The sequence below is a fragment of the Merops nubicus genome, unplaced genomic scaffold (genome assembly GCF_000691845.1).
Source record: "Merops nubicus isolate BGI_N331 unplaced genomic scaffold, ASM69184v1 scaffold17268, whole genome shotgun sequence".
NCBI classification, from domain to species: Eukaryota; Metazoa; Chordata; class Aves; order Coraciiformes; family Meropidae; genus Merops; species Merops nubicus.
The window spans coordinates 22,279-44,127 of record NW_008623819.1 but is presented as its reverse complement, the minus strand read 5'-3'; the positions used below and the strand labels follow the sequence as shown (position 1 = coordinate 44,127).

At 39.0% G+C, this 21,849-nt stretch overlaps 1 protein-coding gene across 1 annotated transcript in view; it reads left to right on the top strand.

Moving 5' to 3' along the window:
- LOC103777649 (calcium/calmodulin-dependent protein kinase type IV-like) overlaps positions 1-21,849 on the top strand; it is a gene marked incomplete at its 5' end in the record, with an annotated part of 81,120 nt that overhangs the window by 46,583 nt on the left and 12,688 nt on the right. Inside the window, 2 exons of the mRNA XM_008945208.1 lie at positions 17,651-17,741; positions 19,660-19,734. Of these exons, the coding sequence (XP_008943456.1) occupies positions 17,651-17,741; positions 19,660-19,734 (166 nt within the window). The remainder of the gene's footprint in view (positions 1-17,650; positions 17,742-19,659; positions 19,735-21,849) is intronic.

Sequence of the window (21,849 nt, the reverse complement as noted above, 5' to 3'; positions counted from 1 at the left end):
AACGCTCTGTCCCAGAAAGCCTTTAATCTGTGAAAGCAAAGATTCATGACATGCTGCCCCCGTACAGGTTTGATATACTCAACATGATGTAGTTAAAATGATACACAGAATGGGCATGTGGCTTTTTAAAACTAAATTATTCATCTCTAACTGTGTTACCTTTCACTTACTGTTCTTCATGGACTTTTTTTTCTGTTGTTGACCTTTTCTTCTTATAGTTTCTTAGAATATCAAAATGAACTGTCACCAGCAGCTGCTCTGGAACATCCTGCTGCCCACTTCTGCCATCTCACTGGGGTGGATTTACCCCCTCAAGAAAGAGTCAAAGTACTAGCAGCAGCAGCCATGCATATTGCCTTGCTAGGTGCACTGAGAGTTGCTTGGAGCCTCAGTTGTGCTCTGTTGGTTGATAGAAATGAAGAAAACTTCAAACTTTCAGCTTCCCAGATTTAAAGTTAAAAAAAAATAAACAAGCAAACCCTCTGCAAAACTGATAATACTCTCCATGTTATTGGTGGATATAACTCTTCTTTTGGCCTTGACTTGTGAAGTTAAAGGCATTTGTCGACCACAGGCTGTATGATTTTCTGTCTCCTCTCCATGTAGTGAAGGTTAGAAGAGGGAATGTTTCAAAAGGCAGTACAATAGAGAGTTGCACAGTCAGAGTGAATGTTAGTTTGAGTTCTTCTGATGTATTTCTGCCTTCAAATACCATTGTGACAGCTATTTTTTACCCAGGACTAGCATTGAGAAGACAGTGTTGTTAGAGAAAAAAAAAATGGCCTTCAGAATTAGATGGAAAAAATTAATACAAATGGCCTGAAGCTATTTACAGAAAAAACAGTTCTTGGATGCTGAAATTAAACCCATTTCTTAGGTAGTTCTTTTTTTTTAGGATTTTGCTTTTGGCATTTCTCCTGAAAAGCAGTATCATGTCTAGAGGAAAGGACTGAGATGTCGCAGATTGGCATTTTCTATATGTGCAGTACACAGAAGTATATTCAGTCTTTAAGATGTAATATATATAGCCTCAAGTGTCATATACTGAGAGGTTTTAGCTGAAGCAAGTACAGCTACCTCAAAGACTAAAGCCCTTTAGACTACAAATTTCAAGTCCTGTCCTGAATTTTAGAAAGCTTGCATTTGGGCAAGAATTTTTGTAAAACTACACTTTTTCCTAGGGATTTTATTAACTCACTGTGGCATATTTAGTTCACATGGGTAATTGTGCTTCCAGAACCAATTCTTCTCAGTTTCATGAAAGGTTATACAACAGGAAGGGAGATGCTCTGAATAGGGAAATAAAAGTCTATATGTCCTCTCAACAGCCACAGAAAGCAAATAAAGCCTCAGGTGGAATCTTTGTACATCTCTTTTTCAGAGTTTTTTAAAAGAGGTATGCCATCAGAGAGCAGCTAAAAAGTAGTACTTCCCTGGTGGCCATTAGTATCTGTCATTGCGTGACCTCCCCCTTTGCTTTTTTAATGCTGCATAGACTCACCATGTGGTAGGCAGCCAGCTAGCATCCCCTTCCAAGATCATCACAGCTTACCAAACAAGGTCTTAAAATATTGATGGAGGACGTTGTTCCTCAGCTATAGTAGGGGCAGCTGTGCAGTAACGGGTACAAATGCACAGCTCCACATGGAAGTGATGTCAGTATGATGCACGTTCTAATTTTGCACTAGTATAATAAACTAAATGCATGTGGTTTCTTCTAAGAAAAATGCATCTGGTTTAACTCGGTTTGTGTACTGTGTGCTGGCATATATTTATATGAACACGGTCATCCACAGTAGGCTCTGTAATACTTTTTTGTGTGGAAAATAATCAGGTTTTGCCAAGACTTTATATGCATAATGTTACAATTCTGTGATAAAAGCTTCCAAAACCTGGGATAAGATAGGTTATACACAGTGGCAGGTAAGATATTTAAGTTGGGCAAAGAAGTAGCTGCAGTAGATGTTATTTTAATAACATGAAAATGCTGGCATTTTCTTCAGTGGTGTATTTTTGAGCTGTTTGGAAACAGCACTGGTTTAGCTGAACCTGTTGTATCTTCGTTTAATTGTATTTATCTAACCACAGATACTCTCATCTCTGCAAACTCATAGAAGCTGAATGTTGACTGCCTGTAACCAGCAGCTAAAGCCCAAAATTTTCTGTTCACTGATTTAGCAGGGGGAAAAATATACATGCCCATACTGAAAAGTAAGCATACATTACATAAAAGTAGAGATTTTACTGTTATTCATTCCCCTGTCCATGTGGGCCATCAGTGCTGCACTAAAGTCAGTGGAACAAGCACAGCCATTAAGCTTGCCCTTGTTGACTCCACAGCGTGGATATAATACTCTCTGACTTCACAGGAGTATTCTTTTTAGAGCCTGGGGAGGATGCTTAATCTGTAATTGAACCTTTTGTTTCACTTCTCCAGAGTTCTACTTTAGACATTTTTCTTTTGCAGTGTTGCCATTCTAGATATATTTTCACACAGAGTGATGCGCCACAATCATAAGACCAGTCAGCTATTTGCTCCTAAGTTCCTGTTGGAAACCTGTTCTCATCCCAGTGATTAGAGAATAGCTGTGGGCTTTGCGTTCCTTCTTCCACCTCCTCCTTTCTAGATATTTACCTGCTGTCTTGGGAAACAGCAGCTGTTTCCCCTCCAAGCCCTAAACTTTTGTTAAGCCAAATAAGTCTGTTGTTTATTCTCTGCTCATAAGAGCGTGGGCTTCAGGGTTAATAGATTTCTTACTGTGAGATCTGAATATGATTTGAACTGTTTTGGGAGAATTCCAATCCCAGATACCACTTCAGGCACCCGTATTCAAGGTAAAATCATTCAAAATGGAAAAAATTATCCTGATCACTCAGCCTGACCTTATCTTTACATTTATCCTCTTATAAATTTAAAATATTGCATCTCACTTTTTTTTCCTCTTTACAAAATGAGAATTTTCATGTTCTTCAAAAATGCCTACTTGTTATTCAGTCCAGAAAAGTCTCCATATGTAAGTTTGGTGTTACAGCATATGGTAGCACAGCCATTAGCCTATTTTGGCATCTGGTCTAACAAGACCCTAGTGCAGCAGCACCTCCCTCCATGGGAATATCTCCCCTGCTACATCCAAGGACTGCATTTGTCTTGCAAAAATGGCGTCGCACTAGCAGTTCATCGTGTTCATCTACAAAGTACTAGCAGCACATCTGCAGTGTATAAATACACCTAAATCTCTCTCCTCCTCTTCTATATCTAGCTCATGACTTCCCATCTATGTGCTTGGCGATACGTAACAGGAATGATTACTGCTTTGGAAAGAAGTTGATATCTTGCAGACCTCAGCAGACCTGCCAGTGATGGATACTGTTCATCTCTAGCATTGACATGAAACTGTTTATGGTGTGAGGAAAATGGAAGAGCCCTGTGACAACACAGGATCTGCTGTCAGGATTCTGAAATACATATAAGTGGATGGGAACTGGTGCTTAATATTGATCTTGGTGAGGGTATTTGGGTAACAGAGGCAGTGCAAGGGAATGTGAGAGACCTGAGCAGAAGGATGTGGACAGGCTAAAATAAAAAGTCAGTGTGATAGTAGAAAAGAGGATCAGGCCCCCAACTAGGCAAGAAAACACAAACAACTATTTAGCCCTGCAGGATGAAGAACAGGAGAGAAACTAAAAAAAGGTGTCTGGAAACCAGTTAAAAAAAAACAAAACAAAACAAACCTGATAGAAAAGAGAAACAAAGGTGGATTGTAGGCAATCTGTTTGCATAAGTAAGATGGCAAAGTTGAATGATGTTAATTATCCAAAACTAAAAGCATAAGCAAAACAATGTACGTAAACTGAAGACCTTGTCATAGATGAGACCATGCAGAAGCTCAGCCTCATAGTCTGCAGTGCTATCTTTGGCGTTTGCCAGAAGCCTGAGTGAAACCTACGTTTCCCAGTGTTCTCTGAGCCTCACAGATTGAAGGACAGCATTTTCAGCAGTCACTTTCCTTTTTGTCACTTCCTCAGAGCTTCAAGATCTCTCTGCTCTACATTCCCCCTTGAATTAGAGCTAGAAGCCCTTAAAATCATTCCACTTTGACACGTGATTAACAGATGTGCAGCTCAAGCTGTTCTTGCTTGACAGAAGACATTCCTCATATGAAATTCTCCTGTTGCAGCACTGAGTAGACAGGAAAGTCGTTTCCCCTTACTTGTTTGCAGCATTTTGTGTACTGCTGCCTTGGCTGAGCAGAGACTGTCTCTCAGTAGGATGCTTACCCTGGCAAGCACTGAATTGAGATCAGTGCTTGAAGAAGGATGCAGTTGTCATTTCCAGATCATCATTTCTCTTTTGGCCTTCCTAATTCCACCCTGAATATCCTTCTGTAGTCCCACTGCACAAATGCTGGCAGCCTGCTCTTGCCTGAGAAATAGGATTTGATCCATGGGTGAGATCCCCCATCCATGAAAGTCTATTTCTGCTAAACAGCAGAACCCACAGAAGCCACTAGAAACTGCAACTAAAAACCTTTCAAAAGCTATAGTATTGAAGAGGGAGAAAGAAAAATACCCAATAAACTCTAAAAGAAGTCTTTAAAATGGAAACATGAAAAATGGTGATTTTCAGAGAATACTGCAACCTAACCTCTACCTTAAAGGCAAATTTCCCTTTGTAGATAACAGAGCTGCAGAAAGATCTCAACATCCAGAGTGCAACACTCTGCCTCCTGTACTTATGTACTGTTTCCCACTCCCTGGTGCCACCATCCACTCCCCATCTTGTTGTCCCTTTGCGGCAACCACTATGTACCCAGGTGATGCCCAGGGCAGGTGGAGCAATGGGGTACAGAGCAGGCAGGTGGCCAGGCTGTGGCAGGCAGGGAAGCAGAGGCACCATGGGGAGCACGAGGAAAAAGAGCAGGATAGACAGCTGGGCTCAAGCAGGTCACTGCCTCCTGACCTCCACCAAGAAGGGATCTGGGCATCATCTATATCACTGCAGTGCTGACAAGAGAGAAAAGGTATCTGCCCAGCACTGACCCCTGAGACTGAATGGAAGCATTGGGTGGTTTTCCCTGGTGACGCCTCTGAGAGAGATGGTCTGGCTAGGTTTGACAATTCACACAAACTCTCCTGAAGAAAGATGAAGGAGTTTCTCTCTGCAGAGGTCACAAACCCAGAGAACACATATCCCCTCAGCTCTCTGCTGCAGTCCCTGCACATACAGAGGCCATATCCTGTAGTCTTCTTTATAACTTTGCTGAGCATCACCTTAGAAGCAGTTTGTGATTTGACGACCCCACACTTCTTGGGAAGTTTGCCCTGAGTACTTTCAGGTTTTCCAGAGAGGGCCCTTTTCCTCATTCCCAGTCTAAAGATATTAATAGCTAGTTTCTGGGGGTTTTGTTTGTTTGTTTGGTTGGTTTTGTTTTGTTTTGTCTGTTTTTTTGTGTGTGTGTGGTTTTGGTTTGGTTTGGTTTGGTTTTTTTGTACCAAGAATCCTTTAACCCTTACTTCCACCCTGTCTTTTGTCTATGTTGATGTAGTTATAGACAGTGGTCATATCCTCCTTCAAATATTTACTTTGCATTGCTGAACAAGGCAAATTTGTCATAGTCTCATCACGTAGTGGGCTCTCCACTCCCCTGTTGGTCCCTGGTCCTGCAAAAGAGGTTTCTCCCCATCAAGTACTTCACTTATTCATGTCTGTGATTGCTTAGATCAAAACCTATGAAGACAAAGATTTTTTTTTTTTTCTGTAAATATTCGGCACTCTCTTACACACCATAGAAAAAGCACAATCCTAAATTAAAATACAAAAAGAAAAAAATATATTGCCACCCTATCTCTATCCCTCAGAGTGCAGTGATACCAGGTGGCTGAGTGATGGTCACTGCATTTATTTCCACAGTTTTAAAACAGGCGGCTTCAGCTCTCTTTGAGAGTTAAAGCATTGACTGTAGGCTGACCCAGGCAACAGAGATATTTGAATTATGATGACAGTGCAGTACAAAGACCAAAACTAGCATGCACACTTTTATTTCTTTGAAGATTACAAAAATTTTTCTACTGATTTAATAGGATTCACGTCAGTTTGTCATGTGTGGCTGATGGGTTTTCTAGCTTTAAGTCCAAATTGAAAATTACTATTTGCCAGTGTCCTGTAAGAGACCCTGAGCTGATTTTGCACCCCAGGCTCCTTTGCCATCAGCAGCTTTTCTGACTAGAGAAGCAGATGCTGGAGGTTGCAGAATGTTCATAGCCATATTTTGTCACTGCTTACTGCAGAAAGCACTCATATTATACAAGTTTGTCAAATACGTTTGCCACTTTCCTACAGAAATAGCCCTGAGGGTTGTGGTTTGGAAAAGCTTGGCTTGTTTGCATCGGGAATAAACACAGTCTGTCCACAAAGCAAAGTCAAAATACCAAGGTTTTCTTCTTGGTCCAATAGCTGTGTGTTTTGGTAGAATATGTCACGTAGCACAAAAGTTTTGTTCTGGTCAAATATTTTTACAAGGTTTTTCTGAACCCTGGGAAGATTTCAGCACACTAACTAGAAAAATAAATTTAAATTTTTTTAGATTCTTTTGGAGAGCTCCATTATAGTAGCATAAAATATTGGAATTAAATGAAGAGAGATCCATGTAGAAACTAGGAAAAATATGTGAGGAAACATGATTCTGAAAAATTTTTCACTGACAAAAATAGAGTTAAATCCTTTACTGTGTCTTCCAGTATTAGCAGCTCTTATAAAGGGGAATATTTGTAGCTTTCTGTAGATTAGACATCAATAATATGGCAAGTTTTAAAAATCAGTAATACTGCTTCAAATTCTGGGCAAGAGTACCAAATTCATGGGAAGATTTCTTTGTTAGAAATTAAATATCTTGTTTTGATCTGTTGCTGATCTTTCTGAAAACAGAGAAGCTGATAGCAAATTCAGGTTTACAATTTGGCATTTGATTTGGTGACATGTGGTATTTCAGAATTCTAGTTGTTTAAAAAATGAACATTGGGTGCCTTGATAAGGTCATCACATTTCCCAGCAGAATGTGAATTGTTCTTTTGCATTCAAGAGCCTGCACACACCATGTAATATTCCTTTCCAGAACACTCATAATTATGTTAGTATGCAATCTGAGATAGCTTTTCAAAGGAAGCAGTCACCTACATAATAGAGATATCCACAGCCCAATCATCCTGACCTCCTCCTCCTCCTCCTTCTAGTAGATGAGAATTTTTTACCTCCTTCCAGTTACGTTCTTGCAGGCGCAGCTCATTTTTATGGTTTACATTTTTTTAAAATATAAGATTTCTTCACAGATATTGCTGGTACCTTGTCATATACAACAAAAATGTTTGTTCCTAATGTCATATCCTAGGGATAAATTCAGGTGTGGAAAACTAGAATGGAAGAGGATCTTACGAGTTCTTACTGTTTTGGGGATCCTAAATAACTCTCCATTAATATTTTATTTTATTTTATTTTTATTTTCAGAGGAAGAGGGCACTGAGTGACCATGGTAGAGTTACAGTAGACATCTTTTCTGGTTCTCTGTGTAAATTTTGTGTTACAAAAGCATGAAAGGGCAAGATGGTTGGCAGATCTAGCCTGCAAGGTGTACCTTGGATGGGGACGTTCTTGATATATAGTGTTGCTGCCAGAAAAGATTTGTTATTTTTTGTCCTCGCTTCAGAATTGCAGAATGCATGTGTCATGGTGTCATGTGGCTGGGCTCAGTCCAAGTCTGCTACACCACAACTATGGTTTAATGTAATGACACCTGGAAGAATCGCACAGAGTGAGGGCTCACCTCTATCTAGCTGATTAATATATGGAAACAATACTGTGCATGTAGACCTTAAGGCTGTGCTGTTTAGAATTATGTTTTGTAAAAAGTCTAACAAAAGTAAAAAAAAAAATCCTTTTTTTTTATATATATATGGTCTAGGAAGTTCTTTCTGTAATGTAAGATCAATATTAGGCTTAGCAAGTGATGCTACTACATGTAGGCCAGGCTTAACAGTTCAAGAAAAGCAGTGTAATTAACCCAAAACAACAACATCTCTGTGTTATTCATGCATAAACAGGAATTCAAATACAGAAATATAAGTATTCATTACATGCAATGATGTGTCAATAATTATATGCTTTTTATATGCATCATTTAGGAAGAGAGTTTCACAGATGGGCACGAGAAGTGTTATCCTCCTTCATTGTTTTTTTTTCCCCTGAAATCTCACCTTTGAAACAGTTCTAAGGCTTACCCTACCAAAACATGCATGCGAGGCTTTCTGTAACCTGCCGCAGTCACGTATGTCTTTGATGCAAAATTCCAGCAGTCTGGTCTTGCAAGCACCCCACTCCTTGAGTTACAGGATCTCTTTGCATGCTGGTAAATCAGATGGTGTCACTCTCTGCCAGCAATGCCAGCTGACCTGCTACAGCGAATATCCATACCATTAAATTGTGCCAGTCTTCAAAACAAAGTGGCTGGTTTCAAATTGCCTGGTGGGAATGGTCTTTGGCTTGACTACCAAGGAGTTGTTTCAATCAGTCCTAATTTACCCAGGACTGTTCTAAAAATTTGAACAGTGTAGACAATTGAGTTTTAGCAATTAAGAGCACTCCTTTGCATGGATTAATTTGCTAGTGTAGCTGTACCATACAGGCAGAAGAAAATAACTTTATTCTTCAGAAGGAAGTAGTGTAGACTCTAACATTTAAGAGTTACATTATTTTATTAATATCCCTCTTTAAAAGGGAGATAAATTAATTAAAGGCCATGAAATTTAGTGCTTTGATTAGAATACAAAAACTAAATTGTTGCAAGAAAACAAATGTATGTTGGTGTAGAACAAACGAATATGCACTTGTGGCTAATTAGAGCATTATATTGTGGCTCCATTATAGGTAATGCTAGAGCTACAATCAGCAAACCTCAGTGGTTAGTGAAACCTAACGATGCCAGGGATAGTTTTCCATCAGCTAAATCGCTCCAGCTAAATGCTGGAGATTGCTGGGGCCTGAGCTAGCTCAAGGTTTCATTGACTGCAGCTTTGTATCTATTCTAGACTGTGTTTTTCATTTGTGTCTTTTAAAATGCGTAATTGCAAAAACATTACTTGCTTTTTGTAACATTTGGCATACAGAATCTACTTCTTTTTAAGATTTGCTAGAATTACAGTGATGTTGCTGAAGTTTGTATTCTGTACAGGAATGACAGATCAGTAAAATACCTTCTGCAGATCTGTGATGCTGGCTCAAAGGAGGAAGCTTGAGTTTACAAAATTCCTTCCTGCTTCATTTTAAATTTGCTATAGTGGCATTCATGTACAAGTTTACATATAGTGGTTTTATGAAACTTTTAAAGATTTTTTTTTTTAGCTTGGTCTTAAAATAATAGCATCTCTAATACTTTAAAAATATTTTTTCTATTTTGAAGTTAATTAAAAACTTGCTTATTAGTGATTTTTTTTTTTTCTATTTTTTTTATGATGTGACTGTGGTCAGTAAAGTGGAAAATGCTGGAAACAGGGAATGAGCAGAATGAAATGGTAGCAATGTAAGTGCATTTAATGCTTTTTGTCTTCAGACCACCATACAAAAGATAAAATGTCAACACGCGTAGAGGGTTGTAAGAGCTACTCTGAGTGATTTAAGTCAAGTGGAATGTTCTGTGAGTTGTGCAAAACTACAGAGGAAATGGGTGCCAATACCAAGGGCAGCAGGAAGATTCCCCCTATGCAAAGGATCGGGCAATTGCAGGAAGAGAAACATCTTTGTCTTCTGCACCCCGAATATTCAGATAATGCCAGTTTAAGCAGAGTGGCTGTATAAGGAGCATTGTTAATGTATGTTAATTCTTCACTGTATTGATAGTCTGCAAGTGGGCAGCTCTTCTGGATGGATTTAACAAAAAGACACTGTAGCAAAGCTCTTCCACCTACTTGGATGCTGTGGCCCACTTACAGTTTAAGAGGATAATTTCATGCCACTGCAGACAGTTAGCTCTCTGCACAAAGCTGCTTGTTTGGGATTTGTGTGGGCAGGTGTGTGCGTTATCCTCTCCTTCATATGTCAGATTGTACAGAAATGACTGTACATGATTTGCTATGATTACACCTAGCATAGTAGCATCATCCTTAAAGGTGCTTCACTCTTGTAAAAGCAGTAACATTGGAAAGACAAAATTGTTTCCAAACGTAGAATAAAATAATTGTGGAGGTTGCAATTAAAATTTTATATAACCTAATTGCTTAATTTACAACTTACCTTCTGAGCTAGCTCATAACTTTGAATACAGTAGACCACCAAAGACAATAAACAGATTTGGATGTATGCATCTATACTGATGCATTTCTTCATACTTTTTAATAATGAATACATAGATTTATTATCTGAAATCATAAATGAGATTAATTGCATGAATGCGTACTTATACAAGTACAAAGGCAAATACTCTTTGTTCCACTAAAACAATATTCTGTTAAATGAGCTTAACTAAACTGAAATTTTATGAAAATGTTTGGAATTCGGTATACCAAGTAGCAGATGTAATGGTGTACTCCAATTTCCCAGAGCAGCCAGTAAAAGCAAGACAAGCGCAGTAGGATTTCTGCAAGATGTTTGGAGAAGCTTTCATTATTTGCTGCCATTCTAAGACTCCATTTTGTTATTACCTAGATACAGAAATCCAAATCCAGCTGAAATTCATCATAAAATAAATTAATTTTTTTTTGTCTTCTGCAATGATAAATGGTCTTTTGTTATTCTGTCCCAAAGCCAATGTGACTGCAGTAAGGGAATGGTGGCAGAGGGAAGGCTATGCTGTGTGTATAGCTTGATTTCACACTTTCATTACTAGAAACGAGTTGATTTCTGTGGAGCTGGATTCTGATACTACCACTGACTGTCTTTTTTTTTCTTAAAGCTCTTTAAGCAAGAATTCTCATTTCTGCAACACTTCTCAAAACAATCCCTGCATTTCCAAAATAGTTTCAGTTATTGTTTTTTATTTAAAAAAAAAAAATAGTCCTAAATAAATTGTTTATACTGTAGGCAACCAACTCAGATAAATTCATTTTTCCATTGTCAGTAGAAAACAAACTGTCCAATTCCCAAAGCCAAAGCATACAGGTTTTCAGGTCTTCTTCTGCATTCCAAGTTAGGTGCTGCCTGAGAGATAAATAGGCTGCTCAAACTAGACATATTACTGTGCTTTTAAGTAAAGCCTGAATCAACAGAAGTAGTGGAATTTTACATGGACTTCAGTAGGGATAGCTGTTGCAACAACAGATTATTATGTATCCCTGTTTCCCTTTTGTACTTCTCACTCAGACATCTAAAACACAGCTTAAGTGTCACAATAGTTTTAAAGATGTGGAACCTGAGGCACAGGGCAACAGCATCATTTGCTCAAGGATGAGACGACAGTATCTCCAGGTCACGTATCATACCCTTGTTATCAACTGGCAATTTTTGTGCAGTTATTTGACACATGAATTATAAATCTGCTGATAGATGCAGAAGATCGTAACAAAGCATAGGTGCTCACTAACTATGAAATTTCACATTTCTTTTGATTTCCCACAAGCCACACATGTCTCGTTTTGCAAAGTCTACACTGATGTGTAGTGTATGACTAAGCATACATTTTGAATGAACTATATTTGCTTCTCCATACGCTGTAAGATTTGTGCTGAGTGATTATTTTAGACACAAATTATATGGAGACTGGCTTTGCCAATCTACATATATAACAGGAACAGAAAATAGGACTGTGTACTTCTTCTCTTTGTCCTACTAGATTATTAGAATTTATTTAAAATTTGTTAGCTGCTTCAGATACTTTATCAATTAACCACATCTCTATCAAACAGTATATAGCTGTAATCGAACTAAATTACTATGCAGTAGCTTTCATTATGCAGTGGCACACTTTTGTAAGGGCATTTTAAGTGGCTGTGAAAGGAGATTAATTAAAAGTCTAGACATGACTGAAAAGGGACTAAAAAAACATTGTTCAGTTTCTTAGGGATGTGGTGACTGCATTTATAGCTGAAGATGTCCAGGACTGAAATGGCGTGTGTAGCCTTGGTTCTCCCTTCAGGTCCCTACCCTGATATTGTAATAAATTCAAAATGCAAGGCCTAAATATATTCTGGAGAGTAATAAAACTGGTGGAAATTTTCCTTTTGAAAACATGAGTGAATCTGGTGATCGTGAATGTGTCAGTCATGCTACAGGCATCCTGGACAGAAATTTCTACAATGACACCACTGCCCCAGCCACATCAGACCACAGGTTTCTCCCCACTGCTAAACCAATGCACTCCATTATCAGAGGAAAAGGAGCACTAGGTCCTCTATCCAGAGCATTTCCATAGCAGGGGATGTTCAGCAAAAAAAAAGATGAATGGATTAATGAATGCATCCTGTAAAATTTGTCAGACCACAATTAGAATACATTTTTGTAGTTTTAGCATATTGATGCAAGTCGATACAGCTTGGAGGACACCAACAAGAATTATCACAGGTCTAGAAGAGATGGTGTGTGAGGAAGGACTGAGCAAACTAAAGCCCTTTAGTCTTAGAGAGAAGAATGACTGTGTACGTGGTAATAAGTACTCAAAACGCTCTTGCAAAAAAGAGAATAGTCTGCTTTCTGTGTCCATGGTATATAAGAAACAAAGTAAATGGCTTCATCCTGCCCATGTGAAGATCCACATAAATCACAAGGAAGTACTTTCTAGTGGTCAAGATAGCCCAGCCCTGTGATAAATTGCTTGGGGCAGTTGTGGAGTCTCTAAGCATAAACTGGACAAACAGCTGTTGTAGATGTAATTGATGCTGCCAAGGAGCATGGAGAGGAGTAGGATTCAGGTTCATTTCGGCCCTGATTTTCTACCTTTCTTTGTAATAGGTACCATAAATAAAATTTAAGAAAAGGGCCAGAGTTTTAAGCAGTCTTCATTTGTCCTTTTGTCAAGTTAGATAGGAGATTGAATTATTAAAGAATAATACAAAGAGCAAAAGGAATTCTAACGCAGAAATTAAAAGAAGCTTAAATAAAGAAAAATATTTCTACTGCAGTCCACTGCAATTGTTCAGTCATGAGTTTCTGTTGTGTACCATGAAAATAAAGGCCAGGATGATGACTGCCTTTATTTTAACCTTTTGGAAAAGGGCCTGTATATTATTCCTACCAAGTGTCATGCTAAGTCTGCCCTCCAAATTTATTGAAGAGTAATAAGACTATCATACTGAATTTTGCTAGGATACCTTTCTTCCAGATAATCTGAGACACTCTATACTAATGATGCAGTACCCCACTGTGTGCCTGAAGCACAGCTGATTCACCCACCTGGCCTACATACATCTCGTTGGCTAAAGCAATTGGAAAAGAAGTGTGATCATAGGGTGCACAAATATATTTTTTCTCTAATTATTTTATTTCCTTTGCATTTAAATTCACAGCATTGTTACGGACTAATCGGGTTCTCTAGTGTTTCCATTTTACTTTTTCTTGCTTGTTCTTTTTCTCTAAACAGAATAGCCATGTGTTCCTTAAAATCAGTACTGTCCCTATGTATAGCACTTGCCTTCATGTGGTATTCAGAACAACAACAATAAAAAAACAGAGTAGAAGGTACATGAGAAAGCATAATTACTCTTCCTTCTGCCATTGACCAGCTGCTCAGATAAGACTGCTGTGCACTTCTTCTGCAAGGTCTTCTTCTGCAGTCCTTGCTGTGGTATCCTGTAGGGGCCTCTCTTCCATCTACATCTCATCAGGCCAGACAAAGTGCTGCTATTCTGCAAGTAAACCTTACATTTTTGTACGTAGATGTTAAAAGACATAACTAGAGCTAAATATATCCATGTAATGTTGCCATGGAAATACAGAATTTGTCTGTAAACATAAATTTTCTGTATCCACCTTATTTCACCAACACAAATGAGCAAAGCTGCAATCAGAGAGCTGCCATGCCATTATTTGCTTTTAGTGGTTGGCATTGTCTACTGAAAATCAGAAGAAAGTGAATACAAGACATTTTAGCTGGTGTAAGAGTATCATGTCATGAACACATTTTACGAGCATGCTATGTTAAACTGTTGTGCAGCACTGCGCATCTAAAAACTCTTCATCCGTCTATAGAATTCAGATGTTTTTCAAGTCTCATATGTATCTTATTTGATGGGAAAAGCGATGTAATACATCAATGCCCAGATGATGAAATTAGTCAGTACACTGCTCTGGCTTGGTTCTTGGGCCCTGACCTTCTCATTTCATCGCATCATTTAGTCATTAAGAGACATGGCATATAACTAGTAGAGCACAAGCTATCTATTTTGCAATGAGAGTAAGCAGTGCCCAAAGCCATACTCCAAACTGGGAGAGTCTTCGAACTTGTGCTGCAGAGGCACTGTCTGCAAAGGAACATAGTCCTTGTTAAAACCAGTGTATGAGAAATGAAGAGCAGTCAAAGTGGAGTGTGTGTTGAAATGTGCTATCCAAAGTGGATTGTGCTAATTTAACTAAATCCATTTCTAAATCAAGGTAGTGTAACTCAGAATAATGTTCACAAATACACCAGACAATGTAATTGCCAAGCAGTTTTCCATACCAAGAGTTATTATGCTACATGGGGAGCAGAGCTGTTGGAACTGGTGAAAATTTGCAAACAAGTCCCCTGGTCTTTACCAGGTAAGAGTGAAGTGCTGAAAATGGACACAGTCTTGGAAGGTCCTGCTCATAGTGGGTTGTGGAGCAGGAGATGCGCTCAGTGAATGACAGGTGACTCAGGCTGGAGGACAGGAGGCCACTGTGTGTGCTGGAGACCTTCAGTAACAAGGCTCTTTGGAGGCAGATACCTTTTACAGAAGTCCAGCCAGCCGTCTCTCCTCTTGGAGTGCTGGGTATCCACAAAGCTAGCTGATACTTGTATGTGGTTGAAGAATGGGATTTCTGCATCAGTGAAAACACTGGGGGTTTTTTGTCTGTTTCACATTAATTCATAACAAAACTATTGACCCTATTGATCAACCGCAATAAAATTTGACAGGAGGCTAGGTCTTGAAGATACACAATGTGAACAGTAGGTCTGTTAAACCTGTGACCTGGCAGCTTGAGGCAGCCCCAGCAACATGCATGAGTGGTTTGAGCTCTGCTGGTGTCATCTCATGCCTAAATATGAAGTCAGGCAAGAGGAACAGTGGGAGAGACAATGGAGCAGCAGGGACTAAGGCTAGGGATTGCAGCAAACATAACAGGCTCTATGTGGAATGCAGGGAGAGGTCGGCAGAGGTGCTATGGATGGGAAGGAACTCTGAACTAGGATGCTGGGAGATAAGGAGAGGTGTAGTGAAGTGGACAGGAGTAGCTGCAGGTGTTGTGAGGAAGGAACATATGAGTGAACTCGGTTGCAGTGTTGCAGTAGCAGTCTTTGAAAGATGTGGGCTGTGTTATTGAGGCAATTGACATTTGGGCATCCCCATCCTGTGAAGTTTTCTGCACAGAGTGGGCTGGGTAGAGAAGGGAAATTTTCCTACATAGGGTCTTATTGGTTTGTAAAAAGAAAATAGTTCATGCTAACAGTTCAGTACAAATATGTTAAAAGGTCAGTCAGTCCTGAGGCACAAGCTTGATTAGCAGATGTCATTGTTTATGGTTCTTGGTATGTTTGAGAAATGAGCCTTCCGAGCCAGTCTCACTTTGCAACTTAAAAGGAAGGAAAAGTTGAACAGCTTTTCGCAATGTTTTTCCCAGATTTCCCTCCCACAAAAATGCATTCCTGGGAAGAGAAGAAAATGTCAATGCTTTCAGCCTCACACTATAAAATGGTTTTAAGATTATGGGTATGTGTAAAAAGAGGACCCGCTAAAAGACTGCAGTCTTGGCTGAACATTTCTCTGCACAAATTTGGTCAAAAATTTTTGTGCGAATGAATCGGATCTGTTTGCTTTCCACCAAGTGGCTGTGAAATGTCTGATCCTTCTCACTCCTACAGCATCGGCTAAACAAATTTGCAGCACATGAACGTGGATCTATTCAGACATCCCTTTCTGTCCACTCCAACATGAGTGCTTTTGGCGCACTCCTTGCATGGTGCTATTACATCTACATATCAAACACATCAGTGTTAGTTATGGGAGCACCCTTGCTACAGTTATGTCTTCATTGGCAGATAGAGATGTATTTTTATCCAGGATAGAGATTGTGTGCAGCTGTGCAGATGTGACCGCATTAAATGATGTAGCAGTGTGCAATCCATCAGATTCCATCTATTGTTGCCTGATTTTACCTTGGATAGCTGACTAACTATCTCATTATGGAAAACACATCTGGGGCAAGCACTTAGATTTCACTGTGAAATAAAGTAGATTAAAGTTTTCAGCTGATCTCCATAAACCATGTCATGACAAATACTGCACCTTTAGGGTTTTAGAGACAGTCAACAAAAAACATTTATTGCACTGTAAGAAGCACACACTTTAAAAGGACTTAGTGTCACTAAAACAATATCCAAGGAAAGAGCAATGTATTCTTATTTAATGTTACATAATCACTGGCAACTTAAACAAACTAAAATTCCAATGAGATACACTAGTCAAGAATTCATCTCAGATGCTACCTCCAGTGCACACTGTAGCCCTGCTTTTAAAATAAATATTCAACCATTTGCCATTTGCTGCGTAACAATGCACATACAGGGATTTTTGAACAGTAAAAACACAGCTGAGAGAGATGCTACTAAAGTGTAGACCAGGAGAGTTTAAATAAGATAACATGATAACCCTTAAGCATTTTTCTTCCAAGGCTTCAGAGGTTTCTGCTGTTTTATCAACAGGAAATACTGAGTTTGTTTCACTAGTTTATCCTTTTTTGTATATCAGTACATTGAATATTTTTTCTGTGTCTCTCTGTAGCAGTGTAAGAGACAATCAGATACTCCAGAAATTCTTCTTTTCTTTAGTTCAAGGCAGGAACAACATCCTTAAAGGAATTCTGTGGTGAGTGAAGTCACATGTACTGCATGTGCTTTGGCAAGACAGATGGATTTTTGAGACTCTGCATTTGAGTGGTTTTAAAACCCTTCAGAAGCCTGCCTCAGGAATCTCAAGGATTTTATAGTTGCCCCAGAACACATACTACATCCTTTCTACTCAAAGGTGTCTATTTAGTAGTTTAATAGTTGTGTGACCACTTTCTTGTCTCTCAGAATTTTATAAGGTGAAGAAACTACCTTCTTCTGAGCCAGACCTTGGTATCCCAATATCTACAAGATTACTTCCTAGAAGCTATATACTTATTATACTTATATAGAATTGCATTATTCATATATCAGTTATATTTATAAATGTATTTATATTTTTAATACTGCTGTATTTTAAAAATCAGTAATACTTTCTGATATATTTTTCTTCTCAAATGGTTGTGATGCTGTCTTTGCCTTCCCAAATTTTAGTTTCCTGTCCAGATTACGGTATGCACCCAAGGATCCTATCCTCTGCAGAAAAAAAAGCTGCTGACTGTTAGTTAAGTGACTCTGTGTCACACACATAGCAGATTATTAATCTGCTGCTATAGATTATTAGGAAGATGTTAACACATGCTTGACCATTTCACTTTCTCTTTTCCTAGTACCTGCATGCAAATGGGATTGTGCATCGTGACTTGAAGCCAGAAAATCTACTCTATGCAACACCAGCACCAGATGCACCACTAAAAATTGGTAAGGAGCATTAAATGTATTATTCCTTAATTCGTTTGTACCAGTAGTATGTGCTAACTGATGTTTACAGCGCATACATCTTGCCTCCACTTTATCTGAACCTAATGCTTATACTCACTTGAACAGCGTGGTACTTCTTCAGCAGCACACATGTGCATGGTGTTTTTAAAAACAATACAAAACAAAGTGCTTTTTTAGAGAATCCATAGCCAAAATTGTGCAGAACATGTCAAAGAATAAAGCACTCATGAGGAATAAGGATCAAGAAATCAGTACGAAGCTGTGTCTTTGCCCCTTATTTTTGTTAAGCTAGTATTTTAAGAGATTCATTGGCATGAAAGTGCATGTGCTCAGGTAGGTGGTAGACAGTGAAATGAACAAGGCTGACTTCTGTTTTGAAGGCAGATTTGAGGGATAAGAAGAAATTATCTTTGCAAAGAGCATAGAGGAGCTGTCTGAAGCACCACAGAGAGGATGTGTAGGGACAAGGTGAGGCCAGGCTCTCCTAGACAGAGATGTATTATGCCAGTTCTGTTGGGGATGACGGTCGATTGCAAAGGACGAGATGTTACCCAAAAATGTTGGGTATGCCTAGTGTCAGCTTGAGCAAAAAGGAGCTCCGTGCAACACTCCTGGGCTGCAGGTAACCAGTTTGGAAATACCACCTTGTGCTCCCTTACTGGGGAGCACGGTAGCATGCACGGAGTCAGTGTTGAAATGTTTGCCAGGCCAGTGTTCATTGTGGGTTTCAGGAGCCAGATTTCCACAAACTAGTCTGAAGCAATTTAGTGTAAGTTTCTAGGAAAGTCTTGCATCTCAGGGTGATGTTATCTTAATATATGTTTTATCCTAGTTCTTATCTTTCCTGGAAGGACTCTAAACAGCTGTAACTTCATAGTTTAATGCAGCACCCTGTGGGCTCTATTTGATGGCCAGAGTGGTTCAGAGACTTCTGAAGCATTTTCCTAAATGCTATGATTCTTCATCTTCTGGTTAAGGTTATTGCCTTGTTTAAATTAGAGACCTGATTTTTCTATATTATAATACACTTGTGAATGGCAGTGTCTAAAGAAAGTAAAGTATATTTCAGTTTCGATAAATAATAATGCATAAATGATAACCCTAAATATGAATTTCTGGAAGAAAAGATGAACTATTTTTATTCTGATCTTGAGTCAAAACATTCCCTTCTGTATTTGCTGTAACAAAACAAAACTACTTTTATTTTGCATTTTTTAAGGCCAGATTGTCATCACCTAAATGGGAATTTTAAAAAGCTCACTTTATTCTCAGTGGAAACTAAAAGAGTTATGAAGATTTCCATTTTTATGTCTTTTAAAAAATGAGTCATGCAAGGAGAGTGTCTAAAGTCATAAAGGATCTTGCTGTCTGATTAGTAATTCATGGTAGAAACTCTGCAAAAACAATGATCAGTACTTCTCCCAGCACAACCTCCCTGCACCTCTATCAAAATACTCCTGCGATTTTGTCTTGCAGAGACCATGTGCTCTGACCCTTATCCAAGAATTCATTGATGCACAGTTTTTTAACCCACAATTGTTCTGTTAATTTTGTTGGATCACTCACAGAGTTGATGCTGAATATATCTCAAAAACACATTTCTGGATAACTGCTTGTATGCCCTTAGGCATCCCATTGTATGGGCTTTGTGCAGTCTTCAAGACAAAATGCAAGCTACATTTCTGTCAGGCCAGAGCCAGGAATGCTCATTTGTGTGGAAAGATTTTGCTTCTGCATTGCAGTCTGGATAGTATCTTTCAATCAGTCCTCATCCCTGGAAATTACAATACTGTTCATTTAATGCGTAAACATTCATTTGACTACATATACAGCATTTAAAAAAAAATGATTTTACAAGGAAATAAGAAAATTAATATTCCTAAACAATCTTTAACAGCTGACTTTGGACTTTCGAAGATTGTGGAAGACCAGGTGACCATGAAGACAGTTTGTGGAACTCCAGGGTACTGTGGTACGTTGTTTTATTATTTACTGTACAGTGCAATTAATGTAGGGATTTTACATTTTCTCTTTCTAAGGTGAAACGCTTCTTCCTACAGTGAAAATTTGATAAGCCCCTAAAAAGCAGAAATAAAAGACTAAGATTCAGAATTGGCACTGGCTTAAATTTTTCTAAACTCATATTCACCAGCACTGAAGCTTAATAATCAAAATATATGTTATGGTGCCAGTTCATTGCTTGCATGAAAATAAGTTTGACCATTGTAGGAATGCTGAAATTGCTAAATATAAAACTGGAGAGGAATCAGTAGAAATTTGGAAATGCATAATGGAAAACATTAAAAATATAGAGAGTTCATAGTAATTATGAATATTTGAATATTGCTTACAACGAATTTATCTTAAAGTAATTTTTTTTGTAGCACAGAGGGAATTATTCCTTAAAATAAGGTCCTAAATTAGTTCCCTAAACTCAAAACATTTCACCAAATACATGGTTTTAAGTGCCAGCTTGACTCAGACCATTCTGGACCATGCTGGAGTGGGACCTGTGTAACAGAATTATGAGTGCAATATCAAGAAGCACTTTGTGGCAGAGTTTGTCAACTGAGGTGACTGGTGTAGAACTAGTCATCTCATTCAGCATTATAAAGGCTTTGGCACTTTTTACGGATCTGTTTTCTCCTAAACAAAAGGTTTGCTTCAGTTTTACCAAGAGACTGAGAGTCAGCATGAACCGCTGCTTACCAAAATTACTTATTTGCCTGTGCATTCACAGTGCTTCAACAAGCATGACTTTATGGATGACTTCAGAGCAAACATCTAACTCGTGAGCTTAGCACTGTATTACAGAAGGATGGTAATTTTAATACTTTTAGTATTTAGAAATTAGGAAATTATATACTTAGTGATGCTGGGGTTTTATTTTTCAGTTGGTATCCTTTAAGGACATTTTCTATTTGTTTAGAAGATGTGCATAAAGTTTAGAAACTGTGTTTCATCTCAGTTGTCCTGCTCTTACATGTTTCTATTCTTTACAAAATCACAGCTAGTTCATGCTTCTCAGTCTTGTAGTTTTTAATAATGTAAGGCATCTAATCTGAATGCAAGCAAAACCACCACTAGTACTTGAAATTAAAGCAATTTTTCATAGAATCACCTTTAGGTAAAAATATATTCCCTCACTGTTACATGGGAGAGTGAGGTTTTGATAAGCAAGTGAAAAAACATAGTACTGGTAACAGTCTGTAAATAATGAGGAGGTTTTTTTTTTCTTCTTAAACTGCTTTGGGGAGAAAATAAGTGGGGCAGAGAGCACACACTACAATTGCCACATGCATAATATCTGGCACAATGCCATAGCTGTGCTGTATGTCAGGTATCAGTAAACCAAAAGGGTTATAACTAAAAGAAACCCTCAAAAAATCCAACATCTAAAATGAGAGTTCGAGCACATAATCTGCCACAACAGGGAGAAAGCAAGCATACAACTGATCTTGTTAAAAATAATTAAAAAGATGCTGCTGAGCTGCAGTGGCCATTCCCTCATGGAGCCAGAGCATTTTTCTCTGCCCAGGTGCCCAGCATGACCATCCCCTGCACACAGCAGACTTCTCTTCAGTAGCAGTGACCTGCAGATAGCACAGGCCTGTAGGATCCTCTGTCCCTGTGGAGAGCCCCCATCCTGCCTGCAGGCAAGTGGTCTGCAGAGAAGGGCAGACCCCTGGAGGGATCTGCAAGGCTGAGCAGCCAGCAGCTGGACAGAGCCTTGCAGACTGCTTAGCAGCTTTCAGCAGGGCATCCTGTGTGTGCTGTTGGGCTCCTGGTACACCACCCTTCTGCACAGCTTTGCTGTCAGAGCAAGGACAGCTAGCTCCTGGAGATGTGCAGAAGCTCACCTGGACTCCTGGAAGCAGAAAATGAGCCAGAAATGGATCCTCCAGTGCTAGAACGGAGTCCCTCTACAAGAGAAAACTGCAACCACCACTGCAGTCTGCTCGGCCTTCATTGCAAGGCACTTCCACGTCAGCAAACCCTGGCCTGGTGGTATTGTGTACACCAGGGCAAGCCTGCTGGGCTTCCCATGGTGGATGCTCACCTCCAGCAACCAGTGTGATCTTATGAA